This window comes from Dinoponera quadriceps, unplaced genomic scaffold, assembly GCF_001313825.1.
Source record: "Dinoponera quadriceps isolate SergipeBrazil2010 unplaced genomic scaffold, ASM131382v1 scaffold4052, whole genome shotgun sequence".
Taxonomy (NCBI): Eukaryota; Metazoa; Arthropoda; class Insecta; order Hymenoptera; family Formicidae; genus Dinoponera; species Dinoponera quadriceps.
This window is the reverse complement of record NW_014558520.1, coordinates 25,474-45,145: the sequence shown is the minus strand read 5'-3', so window position 1 is coordinate 45,145 and position 19,672 is coordinate 25,474. Positions and strand designations below refer to the sequence as shown.

General features: G+C 40.7%; 2 protein-coding genes across 7 annotated transcripts; both read right to left on the bottom strand.

Moving 5' to 3' along the window:
* Window positions 1-514: 514 nt before the first annotated feature.
* LOC106749903 (soluble guanylate cyclase 88E) lies at window positions 515-13,404 on the bottom strand. 4 transcript variants are annotated; one of them, XM_014629829.1, is made up of 14 exons: window positions 11,836-13,404; window positions 9,706-10,166; window positions 6,351-6,545; window positions 6,009-6,222; window positions 5,374-5,647; window positions 4,893-5,016; window positions 4,626-4,767; window positions 4,377-4,503; window positions 3,738-3,942; window positions 2,918-3,064; window positions 2,084-2,216; window positions 1,777-2,004; window positions 1,259-1,600; window positions 515-932 (listed from the first exon to the last, which is right to left on the bottom strand). In XM_014629829.1, the coding sequence occupies exons 3-14, from the start codon at window positions 6,516-6,518 to the stop codon at window positions 523-525; spliced, it is 2,514 nt and encodes an 837-aa protein (XP_014485315.1). In that variant the 5' UTR covers window positions 6,519-6,545; window positions 9,706-10,166; window positions 11,836-13,404; the 3' UTR covers window positions 515-522. The 4 variants fall into 4 exon arrangements, with proteins under 4 accessions (XP_014485315.1, XP_014485312.1, XP_014485313.1 ...); XM_014629826.1 differs by having other exon boundaries at window positions 1,259-1,621; window positions 6,351-6,542; XM_014629827.1 differs by having other exon boundaries at window positions 1,259-1,621; window positions 13,140-13,404.
* Window positions 13,405-13,408: 4 nt separating this feature from the next.
* Window positions 13,409-19,269, bottom strand: LOC106749902. 3 transcript variants are annotated; one of them, XM_014629824.1, is made up of 9 exons: window positions 18,552-19,269; window positions 17,722-18,392; window positions 17,066-17,156; window positions 15,971-16,965; window positions 15,706-15,910; window positions 15,439-15,582; window positions 14,964-15,204; window positions 14,549-14,825; window positions 13,409-14,467 (listed from the first exon to the last, which is right to left on the bottom strand). In XM_014629824.1, the coding sequence occupies exons 1-9, from the start codon at window positions 18,979-18,981 to the stop codon at window positions 14,405-14,407; spliced, it is 3,117 nt and encodes a 1,038-aa protein (XP_014485310.1). In that variant the 5' UTR covers window positions 18,982-19,269; the 3' UTR covers window positions 13,409-14,404. The 3 variants fall into 3 exon arrangements, with proteins under 3 accessions (XP_014485310.1, XP_014485309.1, XP_014485311.1); XM_014629823.1 differs by having other exon boundaries at window positions 15,706-16,965; XM_014629825.1 differs by having other exon boundaries at window positions 15,820-16,965.
* Between the last annotated feature and the right edge of the window lie 403 nt (window positions 19,270-19,672).

The following is a 19,672-nucleotide window of genomic DNA, read 5'->3' as shown; positions in this document are numbered from 1 at the left end:
TATATGTATGTATGTAGCACATGTATTTAGAAAGTGAAAAAACCAAAATATCAACGATTACTGTATATTATGTTTGATACATATTTACAGAAAATATGTTAGCACTATGTATATTTGTAAATAATAGGGTTTTCTTCGTATATACAAAATGTCCTAGCAGGCTAATTTCTAAGAATTGACGCACGGTGTGGGCCTCTCAAAAAGAATACTCGTCGTCTGTGGAGCTTGTGTTTCGGGGAAAAAAAAGCAAATGGAAAATTTACATTATCTGAGCGAATTGCACGATAGGTTTACACGATACTTTACATTAGAAAAAAAAAATTGTCTCACATACACCGTTTTACATTCTATAACGAATCTCTTGAGCGAACAGTATCGCGAGGAAAATTTACTGACATATTTAATTACAGAAATTGATATGTGTGTGTGTATGTGTATACACTTACACAAATCACGCGGATATAAATTCGCATTCAATCAGCGATATCCGGACATTGATCCGTCGACCTTGAAATTTCGCCATTACGAAATAATACATCCGTTTCCCTGATAGCGCATCTTGCTGTTCTTCGACATAGTGAAGCCGGGACAACACTGGTCCTGCTGCATCAGTAACTGGGAGTTGCTGAGATCACTACTGAACGCTGCGCATTCGCTGTTATCGCCAACGTTCTCTTTCGGCAGCTGCAAGTCCAGGGATGGATGCGTCCCGTCCTCGGAACGTTCCGAGGACGCGGAGGACGAGGATGATGATGAGGTGGCATTGATTCTCACTTCCGGTTTCACGTGCACCGCAGCGGACTGGTTGTCCGAGCGCGCGGATATACTGTTTCTGTGCTGGCGGAAGTGCTCCTCCGTATCGCTCAGAAGCGAACTGAACATATCTGACGCGCTCCTGACACCCACCGCGCCCATGGAATTTGATCGGCACTCTGTAATTGTAAACATTCTCAGAGATCTGTGAGAGGAAAATAAACCATTTTTGTCTCTTGCTGTTTTTCTTCAAAGTTGATAGAATTCGAGTAAAAAATTATTGAAGAACAAATAATTTGTGATTATTTCTCTAAATATTTAAAGAAACAGAGGTCGCACGGAAATATTTCTCAGACAAAAGTTGTTGGTTTTTTCACGTGGAACAAAATTCCGTGATGAAAAATATAAGTTTCCATAAAAAAAAACACAAAGTTGATCTTAAAAACACGCACATATATAATTGAAATACTGTTTTAAACATTACTACAGAGAAAGAGAAATCCACCTCTAGCTTCCACGTTCTTCGTCGGTGAGTTTGCGACCGATCGTCGTGCAACGTCCTGGAAGGTGATGGGAGAATATATCCTTCTTTCCTCGGGGAAAACTGCCGAAGATCCCGCTGCCGGTGGTGTCGGGGACGATATTTTGGACGAGCGTCTCGCTAAGACGTCGCCGACGGAGCTCGGCTTTTCGAACACGCCCGGGCTTATCAGACCTATCGCGCTCACCGAGGAAACTCTCTTCTCGAAGTTCCTGGTGTGCCACTGATGCGGCTCCTGTATAGTGATTCCCTTGGTCGTGACGGAACGGCGCTCTCGCTTCTCCAGCCAGTAGGTTTTCATCGTGCCTGAAGAATCCCAGCAGAAATCTCGAATACAGTGTTGAACACTAAGTAAGTGTTACATTATAACCCAACAACATCGCCAGCAATGTTGTCAATGAAGCACTGTTGCAAGCAACAGTAATCTTTGCATTTCAGGGACGCCGCTTTCAGCGTGCAAGCGTCCCGAAAAGGAATCTCACCTTTCCCCTTGACCTCGATTTCCCCGCGCTCCTTCACCTTGTATGTGGGCGACAACAGTTCCTGGGTGGATTGCGATATGTGTATTTGCATGGCCTGGCTGGTCGCTTCCATGCGAGACGCCGTGTTGACGGAATCGCCGAAGAGGCAGTACCGCGGCATCTTCAGGCCGACGATACCGGCCACCACCGCGCCGCTGTGAATACCAACGCGTATCTGTAGGTGATTACCTGGGAACATCGCGACAACCACCCTTTTGAATCGTTTCCTCGAGCAAACTTTGAAGCACAAACATCACCCGCAACATACCCGTCGAGCGATCCTTCAGATCGGTTATCGCCTCGACCATGTCGAGCGCCATATCGCACACGCGATCCGCGTGATCATTCTCTTTCACCGGCGCCCCGGAAACTACCATGTAAGCGTCGCCGATGGTCTCGACCTTGAATTGAGCGAATAATGCCGTGATTCGTTACCACCTCTTTAGCCCATACAGCACTTGAAAGCTTTGCAGTGTTATGTTACAAGAACGTTATAATGTAATATTACGGAGACATAACATGGAATTGCAATATTGGCCGCTGGAATATCGCAGTAACGTTCTTGAGATTTATTAGAAATTTATTTCATACTTCTTAATATTATGATTCTCACATGTTACGTACGAAATAATAACGGTTATAACGCTGAAATAGATCATGTGTAAAATTAAGAATTAGGAGATTTGTGTTTGTTTTTACTCATATTTAAAAATATAAACTGGGACAATAAGTTCCCGATATAACTCTGTTGAAAAAAACCAAGTGGGAATCCATATAGGGGCAGCTTTACGGTGACATTTACGCGACATATATGAAATATTATATGGAATGTTACAGTGTAACGTCTGTACAATGTTCTTGCAACCTTTCTGTATGAATATCATCTCACAATATCGTAGTTACAAAATTACTATTTTAACACTTTATTATTATTTCGACATTTGCTGTCAAACTCGCGAGCCGTACATTTGGCGGGAGGGGGAAGCGAAACTAACATCGCTAATGAACAAGTTAGCTGTAGTAAACAAGTTGTAACTGTAAACGATATTTTCCAGGGGATCGCAATTAACGTGTTATCCTGGTACCTACAACTAGAGAATACCTTGTACACTCGGTTCCTCTCGGTCAAAGTGTCGAACAACGAGTACATGGCGTTCAGCATGGACACGACCTCCATCGGCGATATTCTACTGCAAATCTCGGTGAACGTCACCACGTCTGAGAACAAGATCGACACGCTGTCGAACATCTGCAAGAAGGACGAACGCGACGGTGCCTTTGTAGTTTCATCCGTCGACCACGATTCTCCCCATCTCAATGTTTTTTTATACAGGTGAATTGAAGACTCTTTGTTAGCCTCCCGAGCAGCACAGATTGGCACAGGTTAGCTAACTGTTACCCAATGTTTGGTCAACGTTGAGCAATGGTTAGCCAACCAATACTCTATAAGCGTAATATTATTTAATATTAAGTAAAATCCCGTGCATATTCTTAGAATATTAAACGTAATATTCTAATAAGATTCTAGTAATATTATTTAATGTTATTGTAATATTACATATTTTTGAAATATTCAACTCTATATATATGCACACATATAATATATATGTATATTTTATTTATATATATTTTGCTATATTATTATTATTTTATTTTGTTTTAATATTCTAAGAACATTTTTATAAAATGTCCAGAATATTATATAAAGTGGACATATAACATCAATAGAACATTCCTATAATATTCATATAATATTCCAAGAATGTTACGCGCTTATAGGGTATATGCTGCTCGTGTGTCTGGTTTGTTGCCGTTCGTTGTTGTAACAAAAATTGTCGATTATAAGCGAGAGCGTTCAGATCGAGAAATGATGAAAATCGCGCATTTGTCTAATTAGTCATAACGACACGTCCCAAATGTACCTCACAAGTGTCTATCGGGCTTTCACCGTTCCTCAAACGGTCCGCGACCTGCTTGGGAATCATTTGGTACAACAGCTCGTCCGTACGTTTCATTTCGTCGTCCAACTTCCTCATCGATTCCTCCAATTTCTTGCTCTTAAGCTGTTCTTGATCCAACGCCAGCTTCAGCTCCACGGACTGTTGAGTCCCAGCGAGCATAAGGTCTCTGATAAAAAAAAATACGATATATATGAAATATAAGTATATTATACGTGAAATTCAAACGTAACACAATGAAAAACGCAATTGTCGATCGTGTCTGTTCGATTAACATATTATTCTCTCGCTAATAAAAATAAATGGGCGATTATCGACTTGCAACCAGTGGTCTTTAAAATAAACTTTCTTGCGCAGAATTTCAATTACGTTCCATTGCCGGAGGAAAGAAGATACTAGAGAGTGATTATGCTGATCTTTTCCTCGGTGTTTGGATTTTTGATGCAATTTATTTTCTACCTATTATTTGTGTTATTTTTAATAATTATTACATGAAATTCACCGTAAAATGATATGAGAATGCATTTTTCTCAATGCTCAAAGCTGTCTCTGAGGATCTTCTGAACATCCATTATTTCATAGAACATTTGAAAAATGTCTTACCGGCTGAAGTCATGCATCGATAGATCGTTTATATAAAGGCCTGTTGCTATCAAAGCGTTCAGATCGGGCATGACGGGTGTGCCGAGATACATCATCATCTTCCAGTTGTCCATATATATCATTTGACCTGAAAAGAGTCGTTGAAACAGGCAGGCTAACGTCTCTTGTTAATCTAGCTGAAAGCTAAATACAGCAATGGAAAGAAAATTAAACTAATAAAAGGAACTAACTAAAAGGACAAATCTATACCTTTCAGTCGTAGAGTTTTGTCTTCCACAGTTTCGAGCTCGTCGCTCAGGAAGATCTCGTTTCTGTGCCGATCGTTCAATCGTTCCGTAAGAACCGGCTCGACCGTGACCAGCTCGAAGATATTGTTCGTCCGGTTCAGTATCTAAATCGCGCGGAATCAGCTGTTAATTTTGCTTGAAATATACTCAAACTTATCAGACAAAATGCTGATTATGAAGGACGGATCTCTCAGGCAAAATGAAATCGGAAATCGCTTATCGAACTAACCGACTGAAACTTGAACGCGATAAGAGGTCGAACCAAGTCGAAGAAGTACGTGATCTTCTTGCCGACGAGGTCCGGCAGTATGACCATCAGTGAATTACCGATACTCCTGACCACCATGTCCGAACTGAAATGCAGACATTCATCAGTCGCACAAATTCTTTGTCAAAGTACTGTATTAGGTGTGCAGATTAATTCGGTGCCTTTGCATTTAATGTCCCGTAACTCCGTTTAAATTTAAATTTTTTCCCCATCCTATATATGATGATTTGAAAGTGCCAACCTTAAGCTTTAAGAAGCGCTACGATAGTCATGGAAAATAATGGAAATTATTTCGAACATTAAACTCGTACCCGACTTTTTGTAAATAAACTTTGAATTTCGTGAAAAAAGGCACCGAATTAATTTGTAACCACGTAATATTTTGCTGAGGATTTTGAAGCGTTTCTCAATTATCAGGTACCACACACACACACACACACACCCGAAAACGATGCAGAAAGGAAATATCTCGAAGAGGACGCACGCGCCGATCGGCAGGTGCTTCTCCTCACGGGTCATCGCGAGCGAGGCGAGCGTGAAGGCCCGATTGTCGAAGGTGAGCTGGAAAGTTACGTGCACGGTGTCGAACAGCACCTCCTCGCGCACCAGCTCAATCTGCAGCTCCTTGTGATAAAAGTGCCGCGCCACCTCCCTTATCTGACCCATCGTGTAGTAGACGAAGCCACGGCGTTTGCTCCGGTAGTGAAGAGTTAAACCTACACATTCACCGGCCCAACGCTCCGATTCAGTGGTTAACAATTTGTTTTTTATCGTTTATTTTTTAAATCTATTCAATTACTTAAAAAGTCAAATTATTTGTAATATTCTGACATACCCACATGCAAAGATTTTCATGTAACTTTATTTTCAATAGACAGCAATTCCGAAAGCGAATTTCTAAAGCAGAATATAAAAAAGAAAGAATGTGCATTTTTAATAGAAAATAAATAGACGAAATGTATAAACCCGTGATGAGAATTATTTTATATAAAAGTTGCATTCTAATTTGAAGAAAAAAATTCATCGAGACTCAAACCCGCGAATGCGCGCTTACGAGGACGGTGGATGGAATCTCACCCTGTCGAGTCTCGTTCTCGCAGATGAACGAAGGCGCTCGCATTCGCGGATAAGAGAATTTCAGGTACTCGTGAAGGTTGTCCAGACCGTTGAGGAAGTCCCTCACGTGACGTCCGAGTACCGAGAGTACGCGATCGTAACCGTATTGGCCGACGAATCCTACAAAGTGCACTCCCATTTGATCGAAGAACTCTTTCTCCGTCACACCGAGCACCTGATGAAGCGAGCACATTCGTGTATTAATGACTGTACCTCTGCGAAAAGCATCGCTTGAGGAAATCTGACGTGAGACACAGTCGCGTATTCTGACGAAGAGAGAAGGAACTATCGCTCTGGCCGTACCTGAATCGCTTTTTTCGCTAATCGTGGTATTAAATTCTCTGGATAGACCTGGTGAACGCTAAAACTCGGCTGGTCCACCGACGCCTGCCTACGGATCTCCTCCCACCTGTCCTCGCCGTAAACCTGCCTGATGTATTCGGCCAAATTCTCCAGGATTAGTCCGTACATGTTTCCTCAGATGAATTCTAACGTCTACTGAAAACCGAACAAAGCGAGTCTCGCTAGCAACTCAGCAAACAATTTTCAACCTGGAGTTAATAATAATACATTTGGATTATCTATTTTTTTCTTCTTCCTTGAAATTGACTTAATTCTTCACCTTTGACCGAACATCGCGCGCGCGCAAATATAAATAAAAGGGAGCGCAAAGAAAGTGATGCGGAGCGATCTAAAGTGAAATTTGAAGCTACAAATTTGTAAAATTAACGTAACAAAATCATAAGAAAAAAAGATAAGTTTAAAAGGTGAAGATGTCACATTAATTTTACGCTTATTTATTAATTATTAGAGCGAGAAGAAAGTATTTCGGAATATGTTACAAATGAGTTGAGCCGACGACAAATGTCACTTTTACGAGTATCTTTTTATTTGAACATATACCGCAAGAATTCTCGCGGCATGCGTTCCCTCGCTGCTAACGAATCGATCATATGAAGAATGATTGATACATGTGTAAGCTGGAAAATTGTGTAATCCCTTGATGTGGGGAATGGTAAGGCATGTATGAAGCAGCGTAGAACACTAAAAATCATGTAGTAGTAAACAATTCCTAGGGAATGATCCCTGTAAGCGGTAAGTAATATTATTTAATATTAAGTAATATTTCTGGAATATTAATAGATAATGTCGACATATAACATCAATAGAACGTTCCTATAATATTAAAAAAGTATTACATAACATTCTTAGAATATTATAAGAATATTATTTTAATATTGAATAATATTCACGTAATATTTTCGGAATATTACGCGCTTAGGAGTACAACATACACAATGTCGACTATATGACTGTGTAAACGTGACGGGATATATTCTTGTCGAAAGCGCATTCACAAAAAATGATGTATCTGGCGAATATCAAGGCGTTTGCAATGTCCGACGATCTTCTCGATTTCGATGATACACCTCGCGACACTCATCGTGTACCCCGATCACGATGATTACTGACCCCGCTCACTAAAAGAATGGGCGCTCGTGCGCGGCGTTTTATCTGAATTAAAATCAACTTCCCGTACAGGTAAGTAAGCGCGGTTATTATTGGACTGTTCGCGAATTCGCTCACGTACATCGGCTCGCCGATGACCCTGCGTCGCTGATTTAGTTAAGCCGCCTCGACATAATGTATTCTCGAGCGACTCGCTCGTTCGTCAGTCGAAAATGCATTCTCAACGTTCCAGCATTTGGGCACGTGTCAAGGCAGTTTGGTCCCTCAGACCATTTTCTGCGGAATCCTTTTAAATTTTTCACTGCACATCGACGGAAAGTCTATCTACGAAGTCTGTAAAGCTAAAAAACGATTGATCACTCGGTAGCCGAAATATTTGCAACTAATGATGACAATTCCTTCGCATTTGTATGTTTTTTGCACTCTTTGAAGATGTCCTATTTTTAATTTCTACTTTTAACTTCTCCTAAACCACATTTAGGATTACGATGGAAAGCTACTCTGATATTAAGGACTAATTTAGAGCCATGAGGAATTTACAATTTATAGTATCTGCGATATGTATGCACATACGTACATTAAAATATTTAAGCATTTATATACTATTTTCTATTATATATGCATCTCGATTAGCTTAGTTGACGTGTAAATGAGATATTAATAAGAAGAATAAAAAATAAATCATATCTCCGTGTTTGTAATATTGCGTGTGCATATTTGTCTTAATGTCGCGCTCAAAGTGAATATTTATTACTTAAATAGTTAAAAGTAAAGTTATAGGAAAATACTCTTTTTCAATAAATAATCAGCTTATGTAGCGACTAATATCGCTACTGAAAATTAACATTTATTATTTAGGTAGTGAAATAAATGCATAGGAAAGTAATTTTTCTCAATAAATACTAAATTTACGAGCAGCCTCTTTGATGTGTCACTGAAAATATGGCACTAATGGGCGACACATTCTTGACTGTAACTTGCGGCAGAAAGATGCAAAAACGCTTAATAAACGGCGGATATAACTTTCGACTTTGAATCATGAATAATGTTTCGCGTTTGCCCAAACAATTGCGAGACAGATAGACAGACGCAATAAAAAGTCACCTCTATGAAGTAAGTTTGCCCTTCGCTTTAACGATCCGATGATATCGTACCGAAGGACATCGCTTCTTCGATCCCTTGTCCTGCTTTCGCTACCCTACGCTAAATTTCAATCATAGACCTTTAATCACACCAAGATACTCTATATGTGCGAAATACGAATTCGCGCGAGCGCGAGAGAAGAAGAAGAATCTGGCGAATATCCGCAACTGATGTCGCGCGCGCGCGCGCCACGTGGGATAGTTGCGCGGCCGCATCTGCACTTCTATTTATACGAGGCACTTTCGGCAAAATATAGAGTCACTAGAAAAATATCCTGAAATAAACACCCGATCGAATAAATCGGAGTCACTCGGCTTGACTCTGTGCACTGATCGAAGATTTGCATTTTGCAAGACGCGTCTTCCACGCGTGTAAAACGACGCGCGATGAAAAACGACGCTTAAAAAGATAAAAACGATCACACGCGCACATCCCATTTTTAAGAGAAAAATTTACCATGAATATCACGCGAGTAACGTGAAATTTTGTTTAAAGAGGAAAATTTTTCTCCGATCAAATCTCTGAAAAAATGCAATTTTCCGGCAACAACGCTCGTGAAGATTATTCATCTAATGATCGCAATGTTGATTCAACGAGACTTGTAGCAGATAGAGAACGATGAAAGATAAAAACGATGTCCACACCCGGAGAAAAAAAAAGATCATATATGAAATTTGTCCATGACTATATATAATCACATATGTCTGCAACGAAAAGATATTGTTGCTTACAAGTTATATGCAAATACAATCGAAATAAATGCTTCCGACAGCACATCATATCGACATTTAATTAAACATCATTTTTTTCATATAAACATATACGATCATATATATAACCACATAAATTCATATATGATTTTATATAATTATATATAATCATACATAATCATTTTTTCCCGGGTGAGGAATCAAAATCGATTAATGAGCGGAAAAGTTCTCCCTCTGCCAGCGACCAAAAATCACCGCGTGTCTGCAGTCATTTTTATTATTTCATTACTTAGCCGATTATCCGCCGTGTACGAATAGGTTCTGATCGGAATTACCTATTGCAGTCTTGACAAACCCCGAGTATATCTTCACCGAGTGCTGTTCGTTCGACGGTGAAGGCACTCTCTTCCGGATCTCGCGGAGGTCTCGCAGCTGCCGGACTTTCGGCGGGACTTTCAAGGATATACCGGCGGAGATGAGATCGACTACGAATCACCGGCTGGATGCCGGCATAAAGCACATTTCGCGAAACGCGGAATCATGTGTCCGGTGGCACCAGTGCACCGGGATAATCGGAGGGATTCGATACGATCTCCCACCCGGCTTCTGCAAATTTTCAGCCTCGTCTACGTCTCCCCTCCACTTCTTCCTTCCTTCGTTCCTTACGATCCCTCTTCCTTCGTTCCATCTCCTTCCCCCGCGATCTATTTAGGCTGTTCCAGGGGCGATCCCTCCTCGCCAAGTACGCACGTACTCCTCCCCGTCCTTCTTCCGCCCCCTTTCGTCTCCCTCGTACCTGTAATCAGGGTCGGACTTTCATTAGGCGTCGAAATTTTTCTGACGCGAAATTAGGAGGAAAATCGCAGGGAGAAGACGTCACGCCGTTTCCAAGCGGGAAAAATTTGAAAAAACATGTGGAGAGTATTTGTCCGACTTCGGGAGATGAAAACGGGCATTCCTGGAGGTGCTACGGTCGGTCACAAAGAGGTTGCGATATTTCTTCTTATTAGTTTCGAAGCACATCTCGTGCTCAATGGAGGAATTTATTTCTCAATTATCCTCGGGAGATACACATTCTTATCGGATACGAGATGCATTGCTATGAAACTTGCCGGGAAAAACGTCGTGATCTTTTGTGACCGATCATACAAGTCAATTTCTGAAATTGAAAGCGCATTTATTATATCTTCTAAATAGTGCTCGATCTTGAGAATCTTTATTCTATTCTTCAATTCATTATTGTGCTTTTGTAATAACTTTCAGTCAGAAAAGTGCTCGAATGATTATGAATTCCTAGAGAAAAATCAACTGTTCAAACTGACCCGAGAATTTACTAATTATAAATCAGCGTGGAGAAATTTATGTAGAACAAAAAGACTGCCATTTTTTTTTAGAATCGGGCGTTATTAAAAAAAGAAAAAGAAAGAAACATAACATGCTAGGACTGAGATTCGGCCCTGTTTGCAATTTACCCGGTTTTCTTGTAGCTGTTAGCTAATAAGATTCGCTGAATCCGCCTCGTGCGGCTCTATAATGGAATACGCTTATAATTGTCCGGCTGGTTAGTTGTTTTAGTTAATTAGGTTGAGTCGTTGGGACGGTGACTACGGTTTGTACTACACAGTCGCAAATTGGTATTGCGTTTAATCGGCCAGCTACGATCGAAAGTTCGCTCCACATTTACTGGTAGGTTGTTTACTCGCGATTAAACACGTATCATGAGTACTGTTAAATTTTTCGCACCACTATATATATATGTGTGGAATAAAAATATATATAAAGATAGAAATATTTATATTATGTCGTCGATATAATCCAGGAGAAAATGATTATATATGATTATATATAATTATATAAAATCACGTATGAATTTTGCCCATATATGTGGTTACATACTAGATCATATATATGTTTATAAAAAAAAATGACGTTATTTAAATTATTTATTTAAATGTCGATATCGTATGCTGTCAGAAGCGCTAGTAGCTAGAAGCATTTACTTTGATTTGCATATAATTTGTAAACAACAATATTTTCCATCGTGGACACGTATGATTATATATAGACATACATGGGCAAATTTCACATATGATCTTTTTCTTCCTGGATTATTAACACGAAAAACGGTACTTAACGAAAATAATATTTTGAATAATAACAACAATGGCGCATATATCCGTATATATGCAAAGCAAATGTAAGAAAGATTCGAGTACAATAGTCGTTTTTCATCGTGCAATATATTCACAAACGTATACTTTTCTTTGATATCTGCGAATTACCGATCGTGCAGCGGATTCATGAAATTTTAGACAGGACAAATCCAGTCTCGATGTTCCCCCTCATATTTTTTTCTCTTTTCACCAATTATTTACAGGAAAAAATGCCGATGAGCCGGGTAATATTTGATTAAACGAGCTGTATGTACGGCTGTACCTATAACGAGCGTATCGTAATTAGCATACCGTGATAGCGGCCGGCGAGAGAGAGTAGAGAGAACGAGGGAGGAACGGAGGAGCTTTGAGGGATGCAGCAGGTGTCACGACAGGTAAATCGTGACTCACACAGAGACAGGCGGGTTACGCTCACACTGACTCGGCGCACTGACTATGTGCGAGAAACACAAACAGCGACCGGCGGCCGCATACTCGCGGGATCAATCTGCGGGAGAGCGGGAGAACACGTGCGGGAGTATCAATTGCGCGGTTGCGCGCGGCTTTTCTCTCCTCGACGGGCGGTCGCAGCCGGCCGGATCGAACGTGACGGGGGTGGCTTTCGTATATGTGTGTATATATATATATATATATATATATATCGCGCGAGAGAGACGAGAGTTTCGCGAGGAATCCAATAAGCAGTGTCGGGATATATACGGAGAAAACTATTGCGTCCAGCTGTACGAAAGCGCCGTTTATCTCGTTTCTCGCGTTTCTCCCGCCGTGTTGAAACAGCAAGTTGAAGAACCTGCGAGGAAAAAACAACAATCCTCATTACGGAGAAGGAAAATCTTACACATACATATACACACAAAGTATTAATAGGAAAATGTTATTTCAAAAAATGCATTAACATTGTTGACGAGGTTGAAGGTTGCGGAGGTAAAAGCGCTGATTGACATAGAGAATTATTCTAATCGAGTAAGTCTAAGAATAAAATCAATAGCTTTTCTTCTCTTTCTCATCCGTATTCTATTAAAAAATCAAAGTGCTTCTTATGATATGGCCAAGGACTGGGTAGAGATACTGCGCCGCGTAATGGCAAATAATTGCAATAGTAATGATGATAATATATATCGGTAACAGATTTCGTTGTTTGATTAAGTGGCGACCCTTCTCTCTGTGAATTTGCATGCTTTAATACGACGAAAGTGTAAATCAACTTTCCGGAATAATAGATAATTAGATAAATAGAATAAGAATATCGAAAGCTGTAAGCTCCCGTCGTAACGACCGCGCGGAAACAGGTGACAGAGTAACGATTTCGTGATTAGATAGCATGACGGGACCGTTCACCATAATCTTCCCCTTCAAGGGTGGCGATCGATGTTAAAGGTTCTATTTTAGTTGTACACTCAGCCAATAAAAGGTAGAAGTACTTTTAATCGGAGTTACCTTTTATATTTTGATTGAAAATGTTTATGACTTTTAATGTCATTGCTAAAAAATATGCCTTCGAATTTATTTTAACCGATATATTTTTGAAGAGTCTATATATAGTGTCACACACACACACACACACACACACACAATTTCAAATTTTAATTACTTACTCAGTGCGATGTCAGAGCCTCGATTTTGCACGAAAGATTCGAGTAAATCGTCTTTCTTCCTCAATTCCACGTGAAAATACGAAGATACGCAAAACCTCAACGATTGTTCTCTCCCATTGTCATTCCCTAATATCTTCGCGACAAGAACGGCCCAAATAGATTATTTACATCACGAATTCACATTACTTCAGTCTTTACTGGCACTACACACACACACACACACACACACACACACACACACACACACACACACACACAATAATATAATAAACAAAATCTTATTTGTTACTATTTAATTTTTCCGGATTGATAATTATTTAATTGTTGAGAATATGAATTTTCTTATTACACTTTGTAACTTCTTCCGAACTAAAAATTGAGTGAAACGTTGCGGCGAATTTATCGGAGCGGATGCACTTTTTGGAATTGAATTTCACAGTAACGTCGATCATTGCGATCGGTGAAGAAAAGCTCGGTGAACGACGACGTGAGGTCGTTCGACGTCTTCGTCGAACGATCGCTACTGACGGCCGAAATCCGCGACATTATCGAACACGAAGCCGGCATTTCCTGCTGCCCGGACGTCAAACGTTTGACGTTACGCGCGTCAATGAGACAATAAGCTGTCACAACCACTGATTACCAATGAGTTGTGCTAAGGCTACCGGGCAAAGTGATGACAGACGTATCGGTAATGTACAGACACGTCCATGGTTCTTGTAGATACCAGAGAAGGGGAGATCTAAAAAAAAATTGCTCCTGCTTTCCCGTTTAAATTTAATTACGTCAAAATAAAAGTACTCATCCTAGAAAAATGAGCAAAGCCGTTCGGAGAAGTTTATATATCTTGACTAAAAATAATGTAACCAAATTTGCTGCAAAGATTACTTTTTGTCATGTTTTCATCGACTCAATAATCGTATATCTTTTTCAGATATACGATAGAAAAAATTTTTGCGAAAATGCAGACTCTAAGAAGGAATGAGACTCATATAATTTCTCAACAAATGAAATTGCATTTTATACTTGCATATCTTATTGTAAAACGTATAAATATTATAAGAAATTTAAAAAATATCTCTTACGACTATTCTTTATGGTATATTCGATTCTTTATGATGCATATGCGCGCGCACGCACGCACGCACGCACGCACATACATTTTCTCTCTCTCTCTCTCTCTCTCTTTCTTTCCATCTATATATATATATTTCTATTGGACAATCGATGCACACTGGTTCAGTTGCTTCCATCATCACGTCGTTTCACTGCGAGTAATTCTCCTTTTCCGTGAGATCACCGGCGGTAATCTCCTTAAGTTTCGAGATCTGTATGTACAGATACAAATGCAAAGCTTAATTAGTCCAACGAGGCGACGAATCCGTCGTGTGACAAAACAAAACGCTCACCAACTTAAACGGCTTCACTTTCGTAAAGGACTTGTTGCTTTCCTTGAGAGGACTCTGTAGACACTTTTCGGCGCTGTTCGGGCAGACCGGGGAATACCTTTGTGGACAGCTTGACAAACTTTTGTTCAAACACTGCGGAGACTGTTGATGACGACCTGTATCAAGTGAAGAATTGAATTTTCTCGGCGGCGTGCAGTACTTCGGGATGCCGGACGAATTTGCTCGCTGACGTTTCGGCGTGCATATTTTCGCAGACGGCGGTGGCGGCTGGACAGATCTGAAACGCAAATGATTTCTTCGATGCAATTTCTTTATGTTTCAATCGTGCAATACGCAGATCTTGATTTCTCTGTTCCCGATAATAAATAAATATATACCAGATAGCTGGTAGAGATACTCGTTCTGTTTGCCTTACCTCCTGGGACTGCCTCCTTTCCGCTTGGACACCGGCGAGATATCGCACGAAAAGTTACGTTTCTTATCGGTGGACTTGAACTGCATCCTCGATCTCGTCCCGTCTTCCCGATTATCCGGCGTCGACGACGTCGCTGAGTTAGGAGTACTGCTAATTATTTTATTGCCGAAGGACGCGGCGGCGTTGGACTTGGGCGGCGTGGTGGCTTGAAAGGACGATGCCGTTTGTTTCCCGCGTGACACTGCCGTTTCAAGTGAAAACGAAGATAAAATAAATCCGGGATTTCTTATCGATTAGCAAAATACATTGACCAACTTGTCGGCGATTACAAATTGTTCTCCTAATTGGGAATTACAAACTATATGTTGACGATTGTAGATTAATATATGGAAATAATAAATAATATGCAGAAAAGTTGTTAACTGAAACTTCCATTGCGATTCCCTCGAACATTGTTGGCAGGTCGAGCTCTTACCTTTCTTTTGCATCGTGCCTACAAGATGCATCGCTTTCACAGGGCCGCTTTTGCCAACCATATCTGATTTCTTCTTCAGCTTGTTCCTGATGTCAATTATTGCCAATGGTTTCTTGCTCCTGTTATCGAGCTCTGCAGTCTCCGCTGGAATATACACACGTGCATTACACTCTTAATTATCTCTAAAAAGATTTCTAAAAAAAAAAGTCTCCTTTGAAAGAAATAATTACAAATAACAGCTCGTGTCTAATAAGTAGAACAACGCACCTATTTTCGTATTCGACGTTCTTGAACTTGAGAACTTCTTATTCGCCCTGATATTCTCAAGCTCGAGATTGTATGAGAAACGTTTCTGACTCTTCAATTCAAACATGCCTTTACCTTTTGCGTTTACCTGTGCGTTCGACGTGTCTGCGTTCGACGAATGGACACGTCGAACTATAGACACTCTTTTTCTTGTTCCTTCGAGTGACTGAAAATATGTGTAAAAGGATGGAATCGAAGTTATGAGAAACAGCGGAGATTCATTTACCTGAGACTTGAAGCTCCGTTCATGCGTAGCTTCTATCGCACCGGCCGGACGCGCATCACTGCGTTCAGATTCCGGGGAAATTTCCGAGGGGGATGGAATTCGTCGATCATCATCGCACAGTTCGCCGTCCGTCCGCGCCGATTCGCCTTCGACTTTACAATTATTCGACGCCAAGTTCAACGCCTTTCCTATATTCTTAAGCAATCGTAAGATCGTCGTGTCCTCGGCCTGACCGCGTAACAATTTCCCGAGATTCACCAACAATTCTACCGCCAACTCCTCGTCCGGCTGATTGCTCTTATCTTTGGTGAAACCACCTAACGTCGCCTCGGATGAGGTCCTGATATCGAGACGACGATTCTCGTTATTGTTACAAGGCGAAACTCTGGCCAACGAGTCGTCACTGCTGACGGTCGTAGCCTGCGACGTGTCTCCCGATTTGTGACTTGTGTGCGTGTGTAACGAGCCTTTGTTATCACAGACTCTCTCTTCGCACGACATCTTCGTGCTTTCCTCCTGACTCCCATTGACGCACAACACACTTGCCGATCGCTCGGTATTATCTAACTTGTCGTCGTCCGACCTCTCGGAAGTTCGTAATTCATTCGACAGACTCGCCAACAGTTCCGCGTTATTCTTATGTCTCACACCCAAGGCGCTCTCCAGATTGTCGATCAACTTACCCACTTCCCGGTTATCGTCCGCTCTCACCAGCCTCTTGAGATCCGACAACAACGTAGCCACGATCGTCCGCTTCCCGGTAGAAGCGCGATCGGCCAATTGCGACTCTATCTCCCTCAGAAAAACCTCTCCCGCGTTATCAACGATGCTTGCGGGAGATTGCTTAGGATCTTGGTCGCTCTTGTCGTTCTTCACGCTTTTCTCCGGCGAGACCGGTAGTTCGATTAAGTTATCTTCGAACTCGTCCTCAAATGCTGGCAGTAATTCCGACATCCACAGAGTATCATTCGAAATCAGATCATCCGTACCACCAGCTGGGAAGGAGAAATGATAAAGTATAAGTGACAACTTGCTATCAAAGTTATATACACGTTTACAATAGTCATGTTGTAAATGTTGATGTAAATTACTCACATACAGAATTTACTTCTAGACTTAGTTCCGTGAAAATTCTCGATAGTGCCTTAGCTTCATTCAGTATTAACTTGTCGACCTTGCTATTGTCCTGCATTTAATTTCAATCGTTTGTCTTATTATGAAATAATTTAGAAATTGATTCTACGAGATTATCCGTATCTGTAATCAATTAGTGATTATACTAAGAATAGGAAACACCTCTAAGGGACGCAACGTTTAGTTTGATACTAGAAGAATCGGGAGAAAAAAATTAATTCAACAAAAGCATGAAATCAAAAACATCGGTGAGTATAAAATTTTGACCTTGATATTTATTATGAAACAGCCTAAGTTACTTGCATCTTAAATATAAGTTACTTTTAGAACTTAAATCATTCCCCTCTCTAAACTGATAAGCTTATTGTGTATAAAAAAAGATTTTGAAAAGATTAACAGTATCTTTCTTCCAATTTGTCCAAAATTTCTCTTTTTTTACTATGATGAGGTGTTCTCTGTCTTGTATAATTGCTAATCAATTCTTGTAATATTAAGTGCAAATAAATCACAAATTACACGGTAGAATAAAAAAAATATTCAAACATTCAATAGTACTAAATATAAGTATTTGAAATATCCTATAATAATCCGGTGTATAACAATGGTAAAAATCTTACGATGAACACAGAATCCAAAGAGCTACCAGTAGAATTCATGCTTTTATTGTGTTTCTTATTCAAACGTGATTCCAGCATGAATACATCGATATCTATCAATTTGTTATTCGCAGTTTGTTCCATGTTTTCCCTATTCATAGAATTAGACTGATCAGTCTCTTCCTTCAAACTCAGGATACTGCTTGTTCCATGGATACCATAATTTAAAGTGTGTCTCTCTGTTAGCTCAGACAAATCGCTCTGGATTGACTTCACCTCTGTAGAATTCTCAGCCGCATTTATCTTTTCATTGCTCGTCTTTGTAAAACCGCTATCCAAGGAAGCGTTTTTTAAAACGCCACTTGACGACACCGACGACAGATTCGACACTAACGAGACAGAATTCAATCTTGCGGTGGAAGAAACATCCGACAGGTCGAGGAATACAGACCGCTGACTCTGCTTGCTCTCTAAGAAAACTCTGTTCGAGGAGGACAACAATGCACTGCTGTTACTTTGTGAAACTCGTGAAATTGTTGAGGTATCTGTTACGGACTGTGACTTCCTATCTGAACACTGTGATTTTCTCAGTGATGTTCTATCAGCTTGCGATAACGAACGTGGAAGATCACTATGTGGCTTGAAAGTTGAATTTGCAGAACGAAGGAATCCCTTGGACAAAGCATCTTTTCCTGAAAGGATTAACATTTTATCACCTTTCTTACGCCAGTTTCCAACACGATTCACTCATAGATTAATCCAAAATCGACAAGCTGATCTATATTCAGAAGTTATTTTATTTCTCACCTTTCGCTACATTACTGCTATTGCAGACATCAATATTTACTTACTCGCAGCTAGGTTGCTGGCAATTTCTTTCTGCCTCTCTCTGCTGGTCGAGCTGGTTTTGTTTTCTTCGATCAGGGACTCGTCCAGCGTCTTGTTTATCTTCAGAAATTTTTTTCTGCGTCTCGGGGTGGAATCATCGCTGAAGATAACAGACTGCGCTTTCAGCTCGCTGCTCCTGTTGCTTTTGCACCTCAAGGCTCGCTGCAGCATCACCTCGAAGGGATCGCCCTTTTTCTTCATGTACTCGACGGTCTCGTGCAACAGGTTGTCGAACGGATTGCTACCCAGGCTCTCGCATCTCTCCTTCGTCGACGACGAGCCGGCTTGCTCGTTGAACGCGACGTTTCCGGGCGCAGGAATCAGAGGCGACGACAGCTTCGGATTTACCGACCTCTTCACGTCGGGACTATTCAAATCTATCAAATCGCTCATCCTGCCGAGATATATTTCTTCCCGATACCTCGCTAATTGTCAAGGACACGCTCTCATCCGAATGTAATCGGTAGCGGATTCGTTCGTGTGCAGTTTTCGTCGGAGCGTTCGATTAACACCGATTAACAGCGGGTTATCCAACATTTGTTATCCTTTGTTATCCAATATTTGCCAGATTCAGCGAGCATCACGTTTATTTGCTTGAAGAATGAGGCTCTTCGCGATATTGCGATTTATAGATTCACCGGTCACACATGCAACAGTTTACGTTATAGCGCGGTTTTTAAATTCCCGTGTCGGACTCAGGTGATGTCGCTGGGGTCAAGCTATCAAACTCTCTCTCTCTCTCTCTTTCTCAGTTCTGGTTAGTGTAGGCCTACAATAGGTATTTTATGCCTTTAGCCTTAAGAAATTGACCAATCACAGTCAAATGTGAAGAAAATAATTAACTGTGATTGGTCAATTTCTTAAGGCTAAAGGCTTAAAATACCTATTGTGTAGAGACATTAAGGCTTATGTTTAAGGCCAACAGATGCATTTTTATCGATGAAACAAGGTTCAGAAACTCTCGGGAACTAAGAAATAAAATAGCATTGACATCGGTTGCTATGTCATTAGATGCATTTAAGAGAGAACAATGTTTCATTAAAGTAGTTTAACACAGGTAAGAACCGTTCGTAATTACCGGGAG